This window comes from Acinonyx jubatus, chromosome D4, assembly GCF_027475565.1.
Source record: "Acinonyx jubatus isolate Ajub_Pintada_27869175 chromosome D4, VMU_Ajub_asm_v1.0, whole genome shotgun sequence".
Lineage (NCBI taxonomy): Eukaryota > Metazoa > Chordata > Mammalia > Carnivora > Felidae > Acinonyx > Acinonyx jubatus.
The window spans coordinates 3,809,913-3,832,357 of NC_069391.1; the positions used below are offsets into that span (position 1 = coordinate 3,809,913).

General features: G+C 51.0%; 1 protein-coding gene across 16 annotated transcripts in view; it reads left to right on the plus strand.

The window, feature by feature from the left end:
• TSC1 (TSC complex subunit 1) overlaps window positions 1-22,445 on the plus strand; it is a 59,211-nt gene that overhangs the window by 25,555 nt on the left and 11,211 nt on the right. For 15 of the 16 annotated variants that reach the window (XM_053204439.1, XM_053204441.1, XM_053204442.1 and 12 more), the window contains 15 exons: window positions 446-631; window positions 2,462-2,565; window positions 3,550-3,702; window positions 6,104-6,248; window positions 7,766-7,920; window positions 8,290-8,363; window positions 14,550-14,725; window positions 15,429-15,544; window positions 15,862-15,973; window positions 16,459-16,577; window positions 18,184-18,253; window positions 18,902-19,006; window positions 19,265-19,823; window positions 20,846-20,889; window positions 21,477-21,643. In XM_053204439.1, the coding sequence (XP_053060414.1) occupies window positions 526-631; window positions 2,462-2,565; window positions 3,550-3,702; window positions 6,104-6,248; window positions 7,766-7,920; window positions 8,290-8,363; window positions 14,550-14,725; window positions 15,429-15,544; window positions 15,862-15,973; window positions 16,459-16,577; window positions 18,184-18,253; window positions 18,902-19,006; window positions 19,265-19,823; window positions 20,846-20,889; window positions 21,477-21,643 (2,205 nt within the window). In that variant the 5' untranslated portion in view covers window positions 446-525. The remainder of the gene's footprint in view (window positions 1-445; window positions 632-2,461; window positions 2,566-3,549; window positions 3,703-6,103; window positions 6,249-7,765; window positions 7,921-8,289; window positions 8,364-14,549; window positions 14,726-15,428; window positions 15,545-15,861; window positions 15,974-16,458; window positions 16,578-18,183; window positions 18,254-18,901; window positions 19,007-19,264; window positions 19,824-20,845; window positions 20,890-21,476; window positions 21,644-22,445) is intronic. The other variant, XM_027035511.2, reaches the window with a different exon arrangement.

Genomic DNA, 22,445 nt, shown 5'->3' on the forward strand with positions numbered 1-22,445 from the left:
TCCTGTGACCTAAGAAGCTATACTAACTTCTAGACATTGAAGGGAGTGTCGAGAGGGAAATGGTATGTTTTCAGTGCTTTTTCCGAAAATCGTTCACCTACTCTTTTGATCGATGATTTGAAACATAGGCATCGTCTTAGCCGAAACCCAAGGTAGAATCAGAAGTAGGAATGAAAATAAAAAACTTAGCTTCGGTCGTGGTATTAAGTTGCTGCGATGGTTCTGACAGGTCTCTCTCTGGTTTCCCGTCTCTCTCTGGTTGTTGCGTTCCACACGACTGTGTTCACGAATGGGTCAGGGAGAATTAATCTCACACCCTAGCTGCTTTTATCAGCAGCGTTCTGGGCGAACTTTCACTGCATTGGACACGCGTGCCGGTCTGTCTTGCGGTCATTTTGGGGGGGGGGGGGCGTTTTGTCACGCTGTTATTCTTCCTTCCTCGCAGTCTGGTAGTGGCACCCATGAAGAGCCTGCAGAGTCTGTAGTGCGCGTTCCGGACCCGGCACAGCACGCCCGCGTAAGACCATGGCCCAGCAAGCCAACATCGGGGAGCTCGTCTCCATGCTGGACTCCCCCGTGCTGAGCGTGCGTGATGACGTAACAGCCGTCTTTAAAGAGAACCTCAATTCTGGTAAGTGGCTTTGTGTCCCTTTTGGCCCCTCTGCCCTCGGGGCGATGACACTCTGCTGACTCGGGGTTTCACCTTCTAAGGAGAGTCTTTAAACCACTGAGAAAGAGCACATATTGGTGGATTCACTCTCTGTGTGCTTTAAGCTTTCAATTACGGTGATATTCAGATACACGCATAAACCTGTCAAGAATCACATACTGACCCCACGAGCTTCGGCGTCTTGTTTCACCTCACCTCCCTTACTCCACCCACCCGAGTGTTTTCAGAGGCCAGATAGAACATTTCGTCCGGAAATCACGTATGTGATTTCTAGCATAAAAGTGCATAACCTGGGACGCCCGGGTGGCTCCGGTGGTTAAGCGTCCGACTCTTGGTTTTGGCCCAGGTCATGATCTCACGGTTTTGTGGGTTTGGGCCCCGAGTTGGGCTCTGCGTTGGCAGCGCAAAGCCTGCTTGGGATTCTGTTTCCCTCTCTCTCTGCGCCTCCCCTGCTTGCACTGTCTCCGTCTCTCTCAAAATAAGTAAACGAACTTCAAAAAAAACCACAACATACCCTGTCTTTAATCAGAGAAATATGAATTTAAATAGTACCTTTCTTTGCTTACTAGGTTGATAGAAATCAAATGCTGATTATAGAAATGGGCACTGTTGGCAGGAGAATAAACTAGTGTTCAGCCTTTTTGGGGTCCCCATCACCAATTGAAAAGCACGTACCATGTGTCCCACTTAACAAGAGTCTGAATTTCAGGGGCGCCTGGATGGCTCAGTCGGTTAAGCGCTGGACTTCGGCTCGGGTCGCGATCTCACAGCTCGTGGGTTCGAGTCCCGTGTCGGACCCTGTGCTGACAGCTCAGAGCCCAGAGCCTGCTTCGGATTCTGTGTCTCCCTCTCTCTCTGCCCCTCCCCTGCTCAGGCTCTGTTCCTCTGTCTCTCAAAAACAAATAAGCATTGAAAAAACCAAACGAGTCCGTATTTCCTTATAGCCTTGGAGAAATTGGAAAACCCAAGTACCCTTCAGTAGATGACTGGTTAAATTTCTCACGCAGAGCCAGGCAGTGGAGCTCCAGGAGGTCAGTGAGGAAAATGAAGTAGGTCAGAGGTGCCATCATGGGAGGGTGCCCACACGTCGTTAAGTGGGAGAAACACACATATACGCGGACCGTGTGACTATGGACGTGAACGCACGCATGTGCACGGTGTGGTTAGCATAGTAGGAAAAGGTTTGTGAGGGGGTGTGTGCCAGACTCTCAGAAGACTGGGTTGGGAGGCTGGTCGTGGAGGGCACTTTCCTTTTACGTACTTGCGTGTAACCTGAATTGTTAACAATGGACGTGGATTGATTACAGTTTTATTGTATCTTACTATTATTTTTTAAAGGTTTACTTATTTATTTTGAGAGAGAGAGGGAGAGAGAATGAGTGGGAGAGGGGCAGAGAGAGAGGGAGAGAGAACCCCGAGCAGGCTCCGTGCCGTCGGCACAGAGCCCGACAAGCCTCCGTCTCATGAACTGTGAGATCAGGACCTGAGCCGAAACCAAGAGTCTGACGCTTAACCTGCTACGCCACCCAGGCGCCCCTACGAATTTATAATTATCAAAAGCAATAAAAAGAGAAGCTAGCATTTCAGTGCTTTTATGGATATTTAGGCAGGTAAATTTGATATTATCCCGTTAAACCCAAATTAACTCAAGGGGGCAAAAATAGAATGCCCTGTGTAACTTTGGGTAGCACATGAGGAAACGTTTTCTGGATTTTGTGCCAGGCGCCACGTGAGGTAAGTTTAGAACGCTAAAGGAAATAACTGTTTCCACCCGCCCTTTCCTTTGTCCAGACCGTGGTCCGATGCTCGTAAACACCTTGGTGGATTATTACCTGGAAACCAGTTCTCAGCCGGTATTGCACATCCTGACTACCCTACAAGAGCCGCACGATAAGGTAACCGCTGGGGCGTCGTGGGGGAGCGCCGAATCCCTTCTCTGCCAGCACGACGGCTTCTGCGCACACCCGCTGTGCCGTCTGAGAGCTTGCCGCCTCGACTTCTCCAGAACACAGATGATCCCATTCCCGCACTGTAACTACACAGGAAAATGATTTGCAGAATTTACGTTTCCCGAGACGTTGACAAAAGAAAGCATATTTCATAGGTTTCCTGAGATGTTGCTGTTCCAAGAGAGCCTGTCGTCCCCGTGCTGTAATTGTCCACTGACAGTTTGACCTATGAGGTACCCATGATCCCGTCATGCTGGCAGTAGGGTTCGAGACTCAATCACTGTGGGGAAATCTGTAGTACAGGTGGCTGACGGGGCTGATTGACGAGTCCTGTTTGCCGAGCACCAGGTGCCTGGAGGGCTCCTCCGTGTTTTGTTTTTGTGGGTGGCGGATGATGGCGGACTTTGGTAAGTGCTGAGATCCTCAATGCTAGTGGCTTCACTAGGATTCGGAGGCCTTGCTGCCGTGTGCCCTTTCCAGTGTGTCTTGTTTTGTTTTGTTGTTTTTCTGGGCTGAGTTTTAACTTCTCAACCACCTGATTTGTATTTGGGGCCAAACCACGCGGACGGGGCTCCGGCGGCAATAAGTGGCTACCACGGGATCCCTCCCAGCTTCAGCGACCCTCCGCAGGCTTGGGGCCAGTGGGTACTGGAAGAAGTGGCTGATTTGCACTTGACGAGAGGGTCCAGGAAGGAGCCTGCTCCCCTTTTTCCTAGACTTGCCAACTGACTGCCTTGTCTCAGGCCAAACACAACTGTATTTCGTTTGCCAGTGTGGTTTTTAAAAATCTTTTGTTTGATCGAGGTCTTGAGGGGCTGGAGTAAACCATCGCTACCTTGGTTCGTGTGACCTCCATATGTTCACGTGAGGATCTCCTCCCCCTGCCTCCCAGCCTGGCTGAGACGCGCATCCCCTCTTTTACATTTTCAGCACCTCCTGGACAAAATGAACGACTGTGTGGGCAGAGCCGCCTCGCGGTTGCCCGCCCTGTCGTTGCTGGGCCACGTCATCAGGCTGCAGCCGCCCTGGAAGCACAAGCTGTCTCAAGCACCTCTCTTGCCTTCTTTGCTCAAATGTCTCAAGGTACGATGCGTGCCAAGGGTTGGGACGGAATGGCTTTCTGAATGTCGTTTCTGCGAGTCTCGGTAACTGTAAAGCAAGCGAGCTAGACTTTGAGAGTTTAGGAACTTTTAGTGTCTGGCTTTCCTGGAACATAAGGTAATCCACAGTTGGTACTCAGTAAGTCCTCCGAGCGTCCCGGTGACGGTCCCGTATCTTCTGTCCAAGCAAATGTGGCAACACTTCAGGTCGGTTCGAGACGACATTATCCCAGCCCTCTTTTTTTTTAATTTTTTTTTTTTTAACGTTTATTTATTTTTGAGACAGAGACAGAGCATGAACGGGGGACGGCCAGAGAGAGAGGGAGACACAGAATCCGAAGCAGGCTCCAGGCTCTGAGCCGTCAGCACAGAGCCCGACGCGGGGCTCGAACTCACAGAGCCGGAGATCATGACCTGAGCTGAAGTCGGACGCCCAACCGACTGAGCCACCCAGGCGCCCCAATCCCAGCCCCCTTTGATTCCATCGTTGTCCGGTCTTCCCTCAGTTAAGCATCTGGATTCTCTTTGGGGGAGCCCTTATTTCTAAATTCTCGTTTAGCGAGTACAAAAATGGCCAAGCGCTCTTTTTAACCATTTGGGAGTGTGTTTTAGTTGTAGCTGTAATTACAGTTTTGTTGATAGAAGGCCTCCTGAATCGCATTCTCCTTTTTGCACTAAATTTAGTGCAATTTGTCCACACAGTGAGTCACAACCTGAATAGAACTCTAGGTTTTAGTTTTGACAGTGGCTTGCTGAAATACTCAAGGCTATTTGCCGAATCTGTTCTAATTCCTGGACTTGTTTCCTATCTATAAAATAAGAAAATGTGGTGAATGTTAACTGCCTGTACCTCACAGAGACGTGAAAATATCCAGCAGTATTTGTTTCTGGGTGGCAGTACCTCTGGGTCATCTGATACGACAGATCGATTCTTGTCTCTGCCAACAAGGGTAACTTTCATTATCCCTAGAGGTGGATCCCAAGGAGTCACATTGGTAGGGTATCGTAAAAACAGGCATTGAACGTTAAGAAAAAAATAGGAACGATTTTAAAAACTTAATTTTTTTAAGTGAATGACTTTGGTGAGACTATAACTCCATTTTGAGGCACACAGCTTAGTTCAGATTGTAAAATACTTACCTTTTCCAAATGGGTGAACTTTAAAATTACTCCTGGACTGTTAGCCAGGCCCTGCTAGACCATTTTCCTCGACAAAATTAGGGTCAGTCCTTTTTACTGGAACTGGTTACGTAGTCTTGATTCAACTACCAGTATTTTCGTTCTTCGTGTTAGATAGATACCCGCCGTGACGAAAGGCTTGGTGCTTAATGTGACAACTAAATCTATTTGAGACTTTATTTCCAGACTTGTAGATTTCCTTTTTTAACGGGAATAATGAATGTCTTAGCCTGCATGGCAGTCTTTTGATCAATATCTTGTTTCTTAAATCTGAATTCTAGTTACTTGGCAAACATCCATGATTTAGTGAGGGGTCAGGTGAGCAGCGGTAGCTATTCTGAGTTGACTCAATCTGTTGGGTGTTGTGTCGAGTGTCTTCAATTGGCCTAAAGTTACAGGACTTGCTATTTAACTAAAGACGTGGTCAGAGGTCACCATGTCTTCTTTTATCTGTTGGTCTGTGAATGCTGCCGTGGAGTTGAGCGATTAAATAGACTTGGTAGCATAACGCTAATTTTTTCTTAAATTATATTTCTGTTGTAATCCTTTAAACGATAGTGAAATACGTGGGGCACCTGGGTGGCTCAGTCGGTTGAGCGTCTGGCTTCGGCTCGGGTCACGATCTCACGGTTCGTGGGTTCGAGCCCCGCGTCAGGCTCTGTGCTGACAGCTCGGAGCCTGGAGCCTGCTTCGGATTCTGTGTCTCCCTCTCTCTCTGCTCCTTCCCCGCTCGTGCTCTGTCTCTCTCAAAAATAAATAAACATTAAAAAAAATTTTTTTTAAAAGTGAACTACTCGACAATATGTAGCGTTTTTGAAATTGATTTTAAAAAGTAAATATTTTTGGATTTGGTTAAATGAACAAAACCAGTAGCGTTCCTTTGTTCTGTTAAAAAGCAGCCTGTCATGCTTCTGTCCAAGTGCTGTAAGTACAGCATCCTCAGGCTGGAGGACTTGGGCGTCCTCAGGTCAGGTTGAAGTTCCTCTCCCAGATGGGTTTATCTAGGGGCATCAGACTCAGTACAGTCAAGTCTGATTCAGTATTGTTCCCCCCAAACCTGGAGGATAAGGAAACGAGTCTGTGGTGGGGGGGCTCTAGTTTGTGATCCCCTTAGAATTTACAGCAGCTTCTTTGTGTGTTGATAGTGCTGATCCGAATGCTGGGCCTGACAGGTGTTTCTTCCTGCTCGACCTTTCCTTCTGCAGGTGGACACCGATGTCATTGTCCTCACAACAGGTGTCTTAGTGTTGATAACCATGCTACCAATGATTCCACAGTCGGGGAAACAGCACCTTCATGATTTCTTTGATATTTTTGGCCGTCTTTCGTCGTGGTGCCTGAAGAAACCAGGTAAAGGTGTCCTTACGTGCCTGTTGTTCCCTACCAGGTAGATGCTTTTCTTACCGATTTAACAGGTCATGAGCTGTAAGAGAAGGACAGGTAGAATTTTCTAGCTGGCGTGGGTGGTCGTCACTAACCAGTTGAGGAAATACGTTGGGTGCGTCCACTGTCAGCACGAATAAGAATCAGGACTGTGGGACACCTTCCTTATTTTGCCGGCTCAGAAGGATCAGTTGTCAGAGAAACTGGTAGGATGTAAAACTTCCTAGTTGTCGGTAAACTTCAATCTTATCAAAACACCCTCAATCCATGTCGTGGCAGTACAGGACTAAGCTTGTGGAACCTTTTTGTCTTCCTCTGCTGGTCTCTTGTCACAAAACGCAAACCTCTGGTTCTGGGAACCTGTCTCCTGTATGCGGAGGAGGAGGAGGGAAAACGCGGTGTGTCCCGAGTGGGGCGCTCGTTGTGAGCGTGGTGGGATTTTTTTCCCATATTGGCAGGTAGTCCAGCTCTATCAAATGATTCCGAAGCTGTGGGCCTGTGATACTTGGGATCTTTTGGCGAGCCCGGCACCAGCTACTCCTGTTGCAAACATGAAGCATTAAGCCACGTGACACCAGAGGCTGTAGCTTCCTGTAGGGAATTGAGTAACAAGTACAGGACCTGCGTGATGCTGGCTTCTTCAGTAGGCTCTTCTTGGGAGGAAAGGGGTGGTCTGTCTGCTGTTAGGGAGGAGCTTTACGGACGCTGTGGACCTTGGGTTTTCTGCGGGGTCTGCGTGAGACTCGATGAACTAAGTGCTGAACTAAGCCGCTCTCGGCTCCTTAGGCTGGTTTCTGGATAATAGGTTTTTCGCTCTGTGGTTACAGATCTGCATAGCTAAGACTACACACCGGTTGTAAAAGGATCTGTCAATTCGTTTGGCCAGTATTTGAGCTCCTGTGACATACCAGGCGCTGAGGGCCCAGGGCTGAGCGAGACAGTGCCGTTCTCAAGAAACGCTGCTGAACAGGGCAGTGGAGAAGTATCATTACAAATTTGAGGGGGGGGGGGGGGGCTTCTGGCCGGCTCAGTCGGTAGAGTGTGAGCCTCTCGATCTTGGGGTTGTGAGTCTGAGCCCCGTGTGTGGCCTAGAGTTCGCTTAAGGTTTAAAAAGAGGTTTTAAAAAAAACCACAGCAAATTTTAGGGAGAGTGATTATCATGAGAAAGGTCAGTGTTGTGAGAATGTCAGGTGGAGACTGGAGAGGACCGGAGGGGCTGGATCGGTAGGAGCCTTTATGGGTCACTCTCGGTAGATTGGAGTGTATCCAGAGGCCAGAGGGAGCCACTGATGGATTTTAGACGGGGGTGTCGGAGGTGCTCGGATTTGCCTCTCAGCGCAACACGCTCGCTTACTATCTTTGGAGCGAGGTGGCGGTAAGTGACCACAGGTCGTGCTGGCAGCCACGTGCTCACGCCTGCTTTGCACTTTGCACACGTCGCCTCGCGTCCGGCTGAGTCTCCTGTCTGCGGTCTCCCGTTTTAGGCCACGTGACGGAAATCTATCTTGTCCATCTCCACGCCAGCGTCTACGCTCTTTTTCATCGCCTCTATGGAATGTACCCTTGCAACTTTGTCTCCTTTCTACGCTCTCACTACAGTATGAAGGAGAACTTGGACACTTTTGAAGAGGTGGTCAGGGTAAGTGAAGACCGCCCATTTGATACTCCGCGTCCCGTGCACGCGGCCCGCGGCTGGGGCTTCCGTGTTCAGAGGTAGACAGATTTTGAGCAGAAGCTCAGCTTCCCCCGCCCAGCCCCAGCCCCAGCCCCAGGCAACCGCTGACGTGCATTCTGCCTTTGTAGACCGGCCTGTCCCAGCGAACGAACGTTTCCCAGAAACGGAAGCACCCCGTACGTGGTGTTCTGGGAGTGGTGTGACGTGTCGGGTCCACCCAGGCTGTGGCGGGCGTCGGGGCCTCGTTCCTTTCTATTGTCAAGTAATATTCCATTGTGTGGAGATAGCGCAGAGATTGAGCTTTTTGTAATTTGTCACCCCAAACTCTTCTAGCCGATGATGGAGCATGTGCGAATTCACCCGGAATTAGTGACTGGATCCAAGGACCACGAACTGGACCCTCGAAGGTATAGAAATGAAGCCGGCGACTCAGAATTTTGCAGCATCTCCCTGACAGGTTAATCATGTGATCTAGGCGATGTCCTAGATGGAGGTATTATTTGGAAATAGAGGCCCTTCTACTTAGGGAATCACAGTGTTTTGAAGGACTGGTACAGCTAAAACTTTGTATGAGTCTAAAACACATTCCTCGCAGGCAGAGAATAACTCTTTCCGCAGAGTGGAGGCAGGTGCGGTGCGGACAGCTGTCCTACAGAACCCCGGGAAGGCTCCCAGCTCGGTGGTGCCCGTGACCGTGTGAGGCAGGCCATGCGGTGTGTGGTTGAAAACAAGTGGATTGTGGCAAGTGTGGATGTTGAGTTGTTAGACTCTGCCTGCGTGGAAGCAGGCCACTGCCATCCTCTGTGGGACCCTGAGAAGTTTCTGGGTGTGCTCCCTGGAGAAATTGCACCTGGAGGCTTCCTCTTTGAGGGTACCTGGCGTGGGGGAAGGCAGGGCTGAGTCCAGACTGAGAAGGGAAGGGAGTGACGTTCTCTGCGTGGATCTGTGAGAAGCTCAGCTCCTCCCCCAACTTTTCCCTGGCTCACAGCTCCCTCGGCCGAGGCTTGAACCCCTTTTGGGGAAACTGGTCCACAGATGCCGACATCTGGGGATCTCCCACTGCCCGGTCCTCTCACGGCGAACCTCACCCCGCAGGCCCTCTCTCTGCCACTCGGAGCCTCAGTCACCGTACAGCCACTTACTGTGTGTGAGAGATGCTGGCTGTGGAGAGGGAGACAGAGTATGTGTGTAAAGTTTAACGTATCACGTGAATACCTGTGCGTGCAGCCACCGCCCGGCGTCACAGATGAACATTCCCAGCCGTCTTTCTCCCTGTTCCCTGTCCCACTCGAGGGAGCCCACTGTTCTTGCTTTTATGTGGATCGTTCTTTCTTTTCTTTAGAGTTTGACCACATGTATTGTTGGGCTTTGGAAAGCTGATTAGGAGGCCAGGCCAGGCTAAGGAAAGGGCAGTCTTGTCACCATTAGATGAAGGTGTGCAGGAGACGCGAGGAAGAGCCCAGCGTCCGAGCGTCCACCCGGCTTCCCTCATTGAGAGTTTAGCAGAGCCTCTGGAGGGGAAGCCGGTGGGCAAGGTCATTCCCGAATGAGTCCCGAGAGCCCGGGCTCACCGGAGTCCGCGCATCTGGCAAGGCCCGTGGCGAGGCCGGCTCCTGGATGTGCTGCCGGAGCCTGGCAGCTGTGGCTCGGCTCACGGTGGCCCGCCTCCAGGAGCGGGTCAGAGCAGTGTCCTCCTGGGGGGCCGATCCAGGCAGAGAAGGGGGAGCGGGGCCTCGGTCAGTGCTGAATCAGGACCGACTGAGCACAGCGCATCCGGGCCGGGCTCGTCTGCACGCTGTGTCCCTCCATTAAGCAGATAGAGCGGTGGCAGCGGGGACGTGGCCGTCTCTCGCGCCTCGTGCACGGCTTCGTTCTGCCCCTCCCTGCCCTCCCCTGCGTCTCGTGGCTTTTTTCCCCGGTTTGCTCTTGTTTTCATGGAGCTCACCCTCTCGTAGCCTTGAGAGAAAGGAAGCGGCTGCCCGGCGGGGTGCACACCTCTAGTCCTCGTCATCCCGCACTCGGAGGGCGTCATTCCATCGCCACCTTGCCGCCAGTGTTGCCGTCGAAATCCAAAGCTGCTCTCACTCCTCGCCGGCTGTGTTGCTGTGTTCTTCTCTGCGGGAGCCTGGAGAGTTCTCCTTGCTCTCACATTCTGGCACTTCCTGGTCAGAGTCTGTTCTCATTATTCAGTCTGGAAACTCTTATCCTTAGGCTCTAGGAAACTCTCGTTCGTTATTTCGTGCTCGATCTCCTTCCCTCGTGTCTGGCTGGCACTGTTGGTATGTGGATCGGGGCCTCAGAGAGTGGTTCTTTGCTTTTCTTTGCGCCCCTGTTTTCTCGTGTCTTGCTCTTTGGCTCCTTCTAAAGATTTCCTCGTTTTTAGCATTCAGTCCTGTCGCGGCTACATTCCCACTCCTAGCGCCGTGTTTTGAACGTCTGAGAGCTTTTTACGGTTCTCCGAATGCTTCTCTTTACGGTAGCTGTTTTGGGTTTCAGGGCTACAGCCTTTCACGTCTTGGAGAAAGCTGAATGTTGTTTGTTCCCTGTGTAATCCATTGACTCCTGTTCTTTTGAAGTCTTCGAGGCTTTCTGCAAAGATCTGACAGTCTGCCTGCGTCCGGGTAAGGGGCCAGAAAGATCTGTTCACAGGGTGGGGCTCACTGCCTCTGAGCTCCCGCATGTGTCAACCTGAGCATCGCTTGGAAATACTGACGTCAGTATCGAGTTTGCTGGCGGAGTTTTTGTGGAGGAGGGTCTTCTGCTCTCTAGCCTGGGGAGGGGCTGGCTGCCACTGAGGAGAAGAGGCTGGTCATGGGAGGGGCTGGTGGTCTCGACATCCAGAGTGGACACGCTCACTTAGTTCCCTTGTTTGAGTGGTACTCGCACCCTCAACTCTTTCCGGAGTAGCTCAGTCCCGAAACCGTGTCTTATCCTTTCCAGAGAATAGCCCAGATTTCTGCTGCCCGGGAGCATTGAGTCGGGGAGGGGACCTCGGGACTCTAACTGCCCCTCAAATAGTTTTCACCCTATCGTCCCGATGCTAACTGGCCTGTCTACCTGTGCTCCTCTCCAGCTCCAGAAGGACTTGATGTGTAAAAATTCTTTACCTTTTGAAGGATTCTGCAGTATGAGTCAGCTTGAGTTTTAGCTTTGAGACAGCGGGAGCTTGGGGCTCTGCTTTCATGAATTTGTGGCGTCGGTTACCTCTGGGCCGTCTGCCTTCCAGTTTCAGGAACCTGTCGTGCTGCTCTCTCTTCTCCCATTCTTCTCCTTCTCGTAGGTTTATATGAAGAAGAAATGAATCCCTACTGTAGGCCTGGTGGGTTTGGGAGGTTGTACAGTCGGAGGAGTATGTTCAGTCTAGGATATGAACTTGGAAGTCTCCCAGGCCAGTTTAGAGAGCCTTGCTCCCTTTGCGTAGGCAGGGGTCATCTGGCTTTTGGAGAAAGCTCTAACCCAGAAGACAAGAGACCAACCTAAAGAGAAAAAGGGACTAGAAAGGAACCGTGATAATACAGAGATGTCGTAGCCACTGAGATGGGGCATTTGAGCACATGGAGAGGTCAGAGTGCCACGGAGGGGAACATTCAGAGACTGACAAAGAGCGCTTGAAAATGAAAAATGAGAGCTACTATGGTAGATACCTTGACAAAAGTCCTGGAAGATAGAGTTGAGAGTGTCTCAGAAAACAGAATCAAAGAATAGAGAGGAGGAATATTCTGAGCAGAAAGATACTTAAAATAACCAGTCCGGGAAGTCTGACATCTCATAAAAAAAGAGTTTTAAAAAGAGAGGAGAAAACTTTTGTGGGGTAAGAAGTTGTAAAAGACATAGTAGAAGAAAATCTCCAGATGGACACGCGTTTCCAGATTGAAGGGCTCACCTGGCACCCGGCCGCAACCAGTGACAAAGAATGCTCCGAAGTCTCAACGTGGTGAATTCAGGACACCAGGGATAAAACTTTGAGAGAGAGGAAACACCAAAATGCATCATAAGGATAAAGTCGGAATGGTGTTAGCTTCTGAGACTAACTGAGACGAAAGGGCTTTCCACTTAGAATTCTAGACCTAGCCAAACTGCCTGTCAAGCGTGATACTTTTAGCTATGCAAGGACTCCGGTTTACCTCCCACCTTCCCCTCCTCAGCTAACTACTGGAGCACGTGTCCCATCAAAAGGAGAAGAGAATCGGGGGAGACACAGGGTCCAGGAAACGAGGGGGCCTGACTTAGGGTCGTGGTCGAGGGAAGTCTTGGGATAACACTGCATTGCAGTGCTAAGAACAACCGGTCTCAACTGACGTGGGAGAGAGAGGGCTCCAGAAGGGAGCTATTTAGAGAGAGGGTAATAATTCTGGCAGATTATTTGCATATCGTTATGTAAAAATTACATTAGGCATTGTTTCAGAGCTGTTAGAGTAAATTTAGGAAGAATTATAATAGATACACAGAAGACTGAGAAAAAGAAACAGAAAAATCCAACCTCCAGGACAAACTAAATCGAACAGAAAGGGAAATCTCGTGTTACGCTCTTCGGCTAACGCGTAGTACTTACATACTCATAATGATTGTCGAAACCGATTTTGAGAATAAACCAACACATGATACACATCTATTGAGAGCATCGGGGAGGAGGGAAAAGGGTGTAGGGAAGTGGCCTACCTCGTCACCTACTGTCATAGGAAGTTAACAGATGATATGTGATCCGTACATCAGGAAATTGAGAGCTCAGAGCATATTTAGAAACACGCAGGCAGGGTACCAGTTCGGCCGACAGAATTGGAAACAGCTGCCAAAGCGCTTGAGGGGAGTGGCATGGGAGGGGCCTTTTAATCCTACGAGGACTTTTGCAACTACCATATTTGACTGAAGGTAAGATGCCGTGGAGTACTTCTGTTTCGTGTTCGCCCGCGAAAGAAAAAAAGATGCACAAAAACTGACACCCAACCGATGAGATTTTACTTCCCGGTTTCAGAGAGATTAAAGTACGGAGAGTCCCTTTAAGAATCGAGGAAAATACTGTGAGTGCACGTATTCGTGACGAAGTCAGACATCTGAACGCATTCCTACGGTGTTACGATTCTCACTTTCTTCTCTCAAATCGACGTTCCTACCTAAGCAGCCCGACGCTTGGTCTCACTCCGTCCCTTTGCCGGTCACGCTGAGAACACACCAGGCGGAGGCTGCTGCCCATACACACAGACACCACGGACAGCGAGCACCCGCGTAGACCAGATGTGTGGCGGTGACCTCGAACGGCTCTCCTCTTGGGGATGCTGCCTACGGCCTGGACTCTTGTTCTGTATTTGAGATCCCATTTTCAGCATCTCAGATTGAAGAACATTCTAGAACAGTTGTGGAGGAGGAGTAGATGTTTTGTTGGGGTAAACCCACGGGGTGCCCTTAGTGCTGGGCTGATTTTCTGTAAAGTTGGGAACGTGAAAATGAGAGTCTTGCCGGATTACTACTTACTTAGGAACCCGTATAGCGAAATTACGTGGTCTAAAAGGAAGTTTGTACTGGAGCAGATGGATGCTGCATTCATCGTTAGGGCTTTGTAGAACATTTGGCAAATGTTGAACAGGTGGAAAGGGGAAAGACTGTCACTCTTGACTTCAGTTCTTTTAGTTGGAATACTTAGTGTGGTCATATCCATCACTTGGTGGGCATATCTCTGAGTAGTTTTGAATCTCTTCTTCATTTAAGCTCATTCTCTGACCATCTTATGTCACTGAATCTTTGGAAACGTGATTTTTCCAATCAGCTTTAGGAAGGTGTGGTTTACATACACTAAGGTTCGTCAATTTTGTTAAGTTCTGACAAAAGTCCGGTCACGATAACGAATGTACCGTTGCCCGCAAGGTTCCTTCGTGTCCTCTGTGGTCGGTGTCCTTCCTGACTCTTGGCAGCCATTGACCTGCGGAAAGCATGCTTTTTCATGATGGTATGATCATTTTTCTTCTCTAGAATATGTCTCCGTGGTTTGACTTTGGGTTACTTCTTTTTTTTCTTTCTGCCCTATAAGCTGTGCTGGGTATCGTCCATCCTGATGTGTGTCGATTTCCGTAAGCTAAAGCCTAGAGGTGTAACTGTGGATCACGTGACAGGAATCTTCGGACGATCTTAAACACGTTCTCGTGGGCGTTCTCTGGGTTTGAATCTTTCTGTGGTGTCTTTCCGGTCTAGCGATGGATTAGAACTCCCCAGCCTTCGATTAGTGACCTCGAATCGACCTCTGCTCCCTGGCAGTTTCCAAGTCTCCCTGTTGTTCGATGCCCTCTGTTCTGAGGGAGATTTCCCCCTAGCGACTGCTCTGTGTAGTTTGTTCTCTTTTGAGGCTCTTTCTAGTCTTTTGTTGATGACGTTTTGGTTTCAGATTCGTTTCTGATAATCTGATGTCACCATTTTAAATAGGGAGGCCTTAGGTTTGATTCTTAGCGTGCCAGTACCGTTTACTCTTTGGGCTGGCATGCTTCAGCCTCGTCCTTGGCCAGTCCTAGCTCTGTGCCCGGCCCCGAGTTAGCATTCTTAAGCCTTTGGTTGTTTGAGAAAATGGATTACACCTTGCATTTCTTAACTTGTGTTGCCTTCTCCAGGTGGAAGAGATTAGAAACGCACGATGTTGTGATAGAGTGTGCCAAAATCTCTCTGGACCCCACAGAAGCCTCGTATGAAGACGGCGACTCTGTGTCCCCCCAGGTGTCAGCACACTTTCCTCATCGTGCCGCCGATGTGGCCGCCAGCCCTTACGTCGACACGCAGAATAGCTGTGGTGAGAGTGACTTCGGTTCTTACTGCTCTACAGCTTTGTCTCTGGAGAACACCGTTGATTTTTGTCAACTTCATTGTCTCTTCCCGGAGTAAGACTTCACTTCAGCTCCTAGGAACGGTTTCCCAAATATTTAAAATTAGAATTCGCCTCCAGTTTCTCCTGATTAATTCCTCTGTCCCATTTAATTTAGAGTCCCACATCCTCGATCTCCTGTATCTCCCACCCAACAGTTTGCCAGCAGACTTGGGAGTGGGTTTTTAACACGTTTCCGAAAAGGAAAAACACTCGGCTTCTAGGCAGGGAGTCTTTCTGCATTCATTACAGGCAGTTGTAGTGAGGCCCTGCGGGCTGTAGCACTGACCCAGTTCCAGTGAGTCTGGACGACGTAGAATTGGTTTCTAGAAAAGGTGGGCTTATCCATAGGCAGTACCCATTACGGGTATCATCCCGGCTGTGCTTTCTCAAGGCTGTGCTTTCTCCCCGCTGAAGCTTCCTTGGACATCAGCCCTTACTGAACCTTATTTCCAAAGAGCATTTAAAGAGCCGTGCAGACGTTACTTCGTCCCTGGTGCCTTGGGAGTCCCCTTAGTTTTTTTTTAAATGTGAATATCATCTAATGGTTGAAAGTGCCGTAATTTTTTTCTTTTCCAGAATAATCTAAAGTCACACACTAACCTGCTGTGCTCTTGCCCTTTCATTGTAGGGAGTGCTACCTCGACCCCTTATTCCAGCTCTCGGCTGACATTGTTAAATACGCCCGGGCAGCCACCTCAGACTCTGAGTCCCCCATCAACACGGCTGTTGACTGAGCCGCCACAAGTATGGTGTTAAAGAGCGTGCCTGCTCGCTTCTCTCCTTGCTGGGGAAGTTGCCCATTTGGGTCGGGATTTAGCATATGGTTGGGAAAATCTGACACTGCTCATTTTAGGACTTGTTTTCAAGGATGCGTGGTATTAGGGCAGTTAGTTACTGTTGCCACTTGGGTTTCTCTTGGAGTCTAGATTTACAGAATGCGTCTTGTCTCACAGTTAGAGCCTTAATAAGATGCCTGTTTTCGTTTCGTCTTGGATAGAATAAGGGTTGGGGATGGCTTGGTGCTCATTTCTCATTGCTGATGTGCCTTATTAACTTCCCAGGCTACTCTCTGGAGCCCGTCTATGGTTTGTGGTATGACCACTCCTCCAACTTCTCCTGGAAACGTCCCACCTGACCTGTCACACCCTTACAGTAAAGTCTTTGGTCCAACTGGTACGTGTGTCTGAGGCTGGACTCGGTTGCTTGGTCTGGGCCTGCTGGGTAGGGCAAGGAACTGTCTCTTAGGTCCGATAGTGAGTTTGGGCTGCTGACAGTTGTAAACCTGTTTTTGTTTTGTTTTGTTGTTAGAGAGAGAGAGAGGGGGCACAAGTGAGCGAGAGGTGGGGAGGGAGGAGAGTTGGGGTGCGGTGAGAAAAAACGAGGGCTCACCTGGTGTGGGGCTCAAACTCGAGAACCGTGAGACCATGACCCGAGCCGAAGTCAGACACTTAACCGATTGAGCCACCCAGGCGCCCCAGTAAACCTGTTTTTGACGCTTGATGTGAACCTTGGGGCTTTAAGAACATAGAAGGTGGACCAAAACAACAACTCTAGATCCCTAGAAAGTTAAGTCTGGCGGCTTTCTTTACAGTCCAGTTGGAAAAAATTCAGAGTTTTCTAATAGGCTTAGTGATGGCGTGTGTGTCGTCTGTGAACAGGTGGAAAAGGGACTCCTCTGGGAACCCCAGCAACTTCTCCTCCTCCAGCCCCACTCTGCCACCCGGACGACTACGTTCACCCATCCGTCCTGCAGGCCACGGCCACGCCCCCCAGGAAGGTACGCTCGCGCTTGCCTGCGGTCCCTCTGCCTGCGCACGGTGACCCACGGGCAGCCTCGCCCTGGGAAGGAAGCTTGTTACGTCAGGTGGAGTCTGGACCTGAAACGTGGTGGGTTTGGATCAGAACAACTGGAAATACTGGCTAAAGGGCAGCTCTTGCGCTGTGATCTGCTGACCCCGGGACTCCAGAACCCTTTTCGGGGACCCAGTAGGTCGACTGCCTTCACAGTAATACTAACCTGCTCTGCCGTCCTGACCCGGTCGGCGTTTGCTCTCGCGTGCAGTATGGTGGGCGGGAACAGCCGGTCCCCCGGCACACATCAGGGCGGGCGCCAAACCGTCCGGGGGCATTGCCTCCTTCTTCCTTAACGTGTTTCTTCAGTTTAAGCGGGGGGAGATACAAAACCAAAAACACCAGTACCTTAAGAGTCTCTATAGAAAGCAATAAAAGTGATTAATTTTGTGACATCGCGACCCTTGAGACCACGTACGTTTACGATTCTCTGAGATAAAACACAAGCTACTTCATGGGCACTGGGGCCGTTACTTGAGTTGGTGCTGGACCAGCTGCGTTTTTCATGGAGCGCCGGTTTTATTTGAAGGAGCGGTTGACAGACAGACAGACTGCGGTCACGTAGACCTGAGTAGGAGACAGGCCATTGCTTACGTGACCAGCTGAGCCTGTCACTGCAAAATAGACGACGCACAGTCTTTGTTGCCGGTGATAAAATTCACCTCTCAGGTGAGGTCAGGATACGAAACGGCTGCTCTCTGCTACCGTGATCTGGATGGTGTCCCCGAGACTTTTGTGATGAGACCGGAAAGTCCTGGGGATCTTGGGGAATAATTGAGTTTTCGATGTCGCGTGGTGAATATTTGCACGTTGGGGAGCTCTGCGCCACGTGGCGAGCCAGCCCCTTTCAAATGTTTCCGCGTGTGGCGTTACCAGAGGCGGCGGACGTAAAGGTGCGTTTGGGGTACAGAGCAGGCCAGTGGATTCGAACACGGGACGAAGGGCAGGTGCCACGGCTTCAGAGTCCACGCTGTACCTAAGTTCACGAAATGACTCCGTCAGGTCTCGGTGTGATAGGAAAGATTAAGTCTTTGTGTGGCTGCTTAACACGGGGCCTAGCAGTGTTGCCAGGGTAGCGCGTGGCAGGGCTACAGGGAGAGGCAGGGCGGGAATCTGCCGTTCAGCCGGGACAGCTGGCGACACGGAGGACGCTTCAGTCTTCTCACTCGAGTTCTTACAGTTCTGTGTTGGGAGCTATAGTCGCGTTTCATAGAAGGTTATGTCGTTCGTGTTTACACGTAGTGGGCTTGTTCTTTTTAAGTGAATTATTAAGTATTTAAAAACCTCTTGTTTTGATTTCTAATACGGTTGACTATCAATAGATAGAACCCCATAAAGGAAAAGCTCACGGAACTCTCAGTTCTTAAGACTCTAAAGGCATCCTGGTACCAAACACTTTGAGAACCACTGAGCTAAACTTGAAACTCCTTCATAACGTGTTAGCGTTTTAGCGTTTTAGGGTATTTCTCTTACATAAGAGAACACATACGCAGTTTCATGCCTTGTCACGTAAATGATGCCTGTCTTTTCAGGAAGAGAGAACAGATTCAGCAAGGCCCGGTCTACACAGACAACACCATCTTCCGAATGACAGAGGATTAGGTAAGGTCTCTGGGTAACGCTAGGCGTTGCTTGTCTCCTCTTGGGTTAGATGTGGAAACAAGAAAATTCTGGAACGCCACAAACGGTGAAGCCCAGAGATAATGAAACGTAATCCGTTCTAAAAACCAATCTAATAATAACATCCAAAAAAGCGCTTTTAAGCTATTGCGGTGGAGTGCCTGTGTTTTGCACTGGTCAGACGGTTTTATCTGTTCCCTGAGACCTTAGAATAGAGGATTTTGGGGGCGCCCGGGGGCCGCTCAGTGAAGCATCCGACTCTTGGTTTCGACTCGGGTCATGATCTCACGGTTCGTGAGTTTGAGCCCCTCATCGGGCTCTTCACTGACAGTGCAGGGCTTGCTTGGGATTCTTTCCCTCTCTGTCTGCCCCTCCCCTGCTTGCTCTCAAAATAAATAAAACTATAAAAAAAAAAAAGATTTTATTTTCTATGGGATTAATTTTCCATACCTTTAATTAGACCTTTGATTACAGCTTTCTGGAGTAGCTCCAGGGAGAGCCGCTCCGAGCGCTCCTCCACGCACTCGGCAGGACGAGCCGTGATGGCCATCTTCTGCAGTGGAACAGCTTTACGGTTGTGGGGGTTACCGGTGTGTTTTTTTGACTCGCCTTGTCTTTGTTTCTCTTTAGAAGAGCTATCTGGCAGCAAAGGTTCTGTCACTCTCAGTGACCTTCCAGGGTTTTTAGGGGACCTGGCCTCGGAAGAAGATAGTGTTGAAAAAGATAAAGAAGAAGGTGAGGTGTGGGATTCTGGGCTTGGACGGGATCGCCACTCGATGACAAAGCGCTCATTGTGCCCTAAAACCGGGATTTAGTGTCGACGCTCCCGGGCTTGCTGGGCTTTTCTTCTCTAGGGGGTAGAAGATGGGAGTCTCATTCTGGGTCTTACGTGTCGCTCCGGGTGGCACTCGGCATCACACAGCCCCGCACGGCCCGGCCTCGCCCAGATGGCCCGTTTACAGTGGCGCCTCCTGTCTCCCTCCCTCCTCTCAGCGGCAATATCTAAAGAGCTCTCCGAGATCACCACAGCTGACGCCGAGCTCCTGGTTCCTCGAGGAGGCTTCGACTCTCCCTTCTACCGGGACAGTCTCCCGGGCTGCCCTCGGAAGACCCATTCGGCCGCCTCCGTCGCTCACGGCACCAGTGTGAACCCTGAGCCTTTAAACTCCTCCCTGGACAAGCTTGGGCCTGACGCACCAAAGCAAGCCTTTACTCCCATAGATCTGCCCTGTGGAGGCACCAGCGAGAGCCCTGCCGGGAACAGGGAGCGCCAGGCTTCGCTGGAGACCAACATCCTCACTCCCAGCCCTTGTAAAATCCCGCCTCAGAGGGGCGTGGGCCTTGGAAGTGGGCAGCCTCCCCCTTACGAGCATCTTTTTGAGGTGGCGTTGCCAAAGACCGCCCATCACTTCGTCTGCAAGAAGACCAAGGAACTGTTAAAGAAAGCGAAAGGAAACGCGGAGGAAGACCGTGCGCCCTCTACCTCCCCAGTGGAAATACTGGATAGACTGATACAGCAGGGAGCGGACGCACACAGCAAGGAGCTGAACAGGTAAGGCCCCGGCCCGTTCTCTTCCCTTTCAATGTCCGGTTTCATCAGAAAATACAGGCAGTCAGGGACAGACACGGGACTCGTTCCCCGTGCTCATGGAGGCAGCTGGCTCCCCCGTGTCTGTCAGTGCCCTTCCAGTCTGGCGCCTCTGCGTGTGCGGGACTGTGTCGCGTCCACGCGCACCTGACCGCGGCGGTCCCGGGGCCACCGACCCGTGCCGCCGTACCGTGACGAAGCTCAGACACATTCACGGCTGCTCCGAAAATCGGAGGATGAGGTTGTGGTATTCAGGTGGGACAGGGAGGTTTGTCCTGGCGTTTCCTTATCTAGCTGTAGATTGTTCTTTCTGTTTTGGTGACACAGCTCCTTGGAGGGAAGGTAAAGTCGGCAGCATTTCAGTGCGAGGCTGGGGTGGCCTGCCCCCTCCTCCACACCCGCACTCACACGTAGGGTTTCTCAGACGAATCCTGTCCAAGCCACTGTTCCAACCCTTCATTTATTACCCTTTGCACCGGTTAGCTAGGGAGGGGGTAAGGGAATCCCCAGTCCAGAGCCTGAATCCTCTGCTGTTGCTAAACAGGGTCTCTAATATAATAACCTCAGGTGGAATTTGACAAGAGATTTCTCTTTTTGAATGAGATGTGGTGTAACACGCTCAGGTAAATTACCTACTTTCTCCTTAAACTTGGCTACTTGCCCGTGTAGTGCAGTGCAGAGGGTTGAAATAGCCGGCAGTGTGTTTGATCACTCTGTCGTCTTGGAGAGCCGAGCAAAGGCCGGCCTGAGCGCGCACCGAGCGAGGGCCCCTCCACCCTGGAGACTGGGTCCTGCTTGGTGTGGGCGCCGGCCCTGCATCCGATGTATGCTGCTGCCTCGAACTCCCCGCGGCCCTGGCGATTGGAACTTTCCCTCTGATGCTTTGACCGCAAGGAAGGGCTCTAGCCTTGCTGCACTGAAAGGCCCGGAGGAGGTTTCCCAGGCGAGCTCGGTAACTTTGTTTCACCCCAAACCTTTCTTCCTAGGTTGTCTTTACCCAGCAAGTCTGTCGACTGGACCCACTTTGGAGGTAAAGTTGTTACTTGAGCCCCAAACCCAGCCCGTGTGGGTCCTGTGTGCTTGCCGCCTTTTCTGTCCCTGGAGGAGGCATGCGCTGTAGGAACGGGTCTCCCCTTTGCTACGGCTCCAGCTGGCATATCTGCTCGGCCTCTAGCGTGTCAGGTGTTGGGAAGCCAGCATTTCCTACTTTTGACAAGTGGCACATGGCAAGTGCCTGTGAGCAGGAGTGCAGAACGTGCAGCCCTCCTGCCGGGCTTCCCTCGAAAAGACCCCAGGGAGGCCAGTGGTACCAGAGACGTGCCTGGGGGAGAGCACGACAGGGGAGGGAAGAGAGGAGCCTTGAGTAACGGTGTGGGAAAGTCCCCGGGAGTCCTCCCACATCGTACCCTCTTGTGTTCCTTTAAAGCGGAGATGGGTAGTGAGTCGTCTTCCCCTTCTAACGAATGGCTGTTGCCGAGACCCACGTGGTCGTGTGCAAAAGGAGTGCTGATCTGTTTCTCGAAGAATTGCGTTTCTTGGGCTAGTAGCCACGGGAGGGTCTCGATCGAACCTTCTGTAAAAGGCATCTCTGCCACCCTCCCTCTGCTTTAAAATCAGGCTCTCCTCCCTCAGATGAGATCCGCACCCTCCGTAACCAGTTGCTTTTACTGCACAACCAGCTGCTCTATGAGCGTTTTAAGAGGCAGCAGCACGCTCTCCGGAACAGGCGACTCCTCCGTCGGGTGACCAGGGCGGCGGCTCTGGAGGAGCACAACGCCGCCATGGTGAGCATCCAGGGGAGGGGGGGGTTGGGGCGGCGGCTCGGCCGAGGCTGCGTGTGGTCTCGTGTCAGCACGACAGTCTGCAAACAGCAGCAGCTGCGTCGAGGCCCGGGGGGTTCAGGCCTAGCTGTGCTCCCCTTGGGGCCAGGGGCCACCGCTCGGTCTCCGAGGCCGAAGCGTGACCGGCCGGATCTCCGAATTGGCTTGCCGCCCTCGGACACCGTGGGACAAGGGACCTGTTTGTTTGTGCGTAATTGGCTGTGATGACAACAGGGCCAACGGATCATTTTGTTTCTCCAAATATGAAACCAGCTCTCCTAAAGCTGTTCTATGGCAAAAATCTTGTGGCACAGTTGAGAAGCCAGTTGGACCTGGAGGCTGAACCGTGGCTCTACCACTTACCACCTTAGGAAAGTGGTGAAGCCTCTCGGAGCCTCTGTTAGCCGTTCTGTGAAATGGGAATGAGAACAGCAGCACTTGCCTTTTAAAACGTAAAGAAGTCACGTGACTGCTTGTGCGGTGCCCGGGTGGGTAGTTGGTAAACGTTCCTCGTTTTTAGTGACCTCAATTGATAGCGTGTATGAGAGGTCTTACACCAGAGCTGATGGTTAGGGCTTTTGAAGGTACTAGGGGCAGTCGGCCCCTGGGAAAATTTCTTCTGGCATCTTGTGATCCGTTTGCTACTGTGAAATTGGTTAACCCTTGACCTCGAGCCACGCTGGACAGTTGTGAGCTGGCGGACGCTGGGCCCGGGGTTCCCGCGGCAGGGTGGCACGTGGCCGCCTGCATTGAGACATCCGCGGTA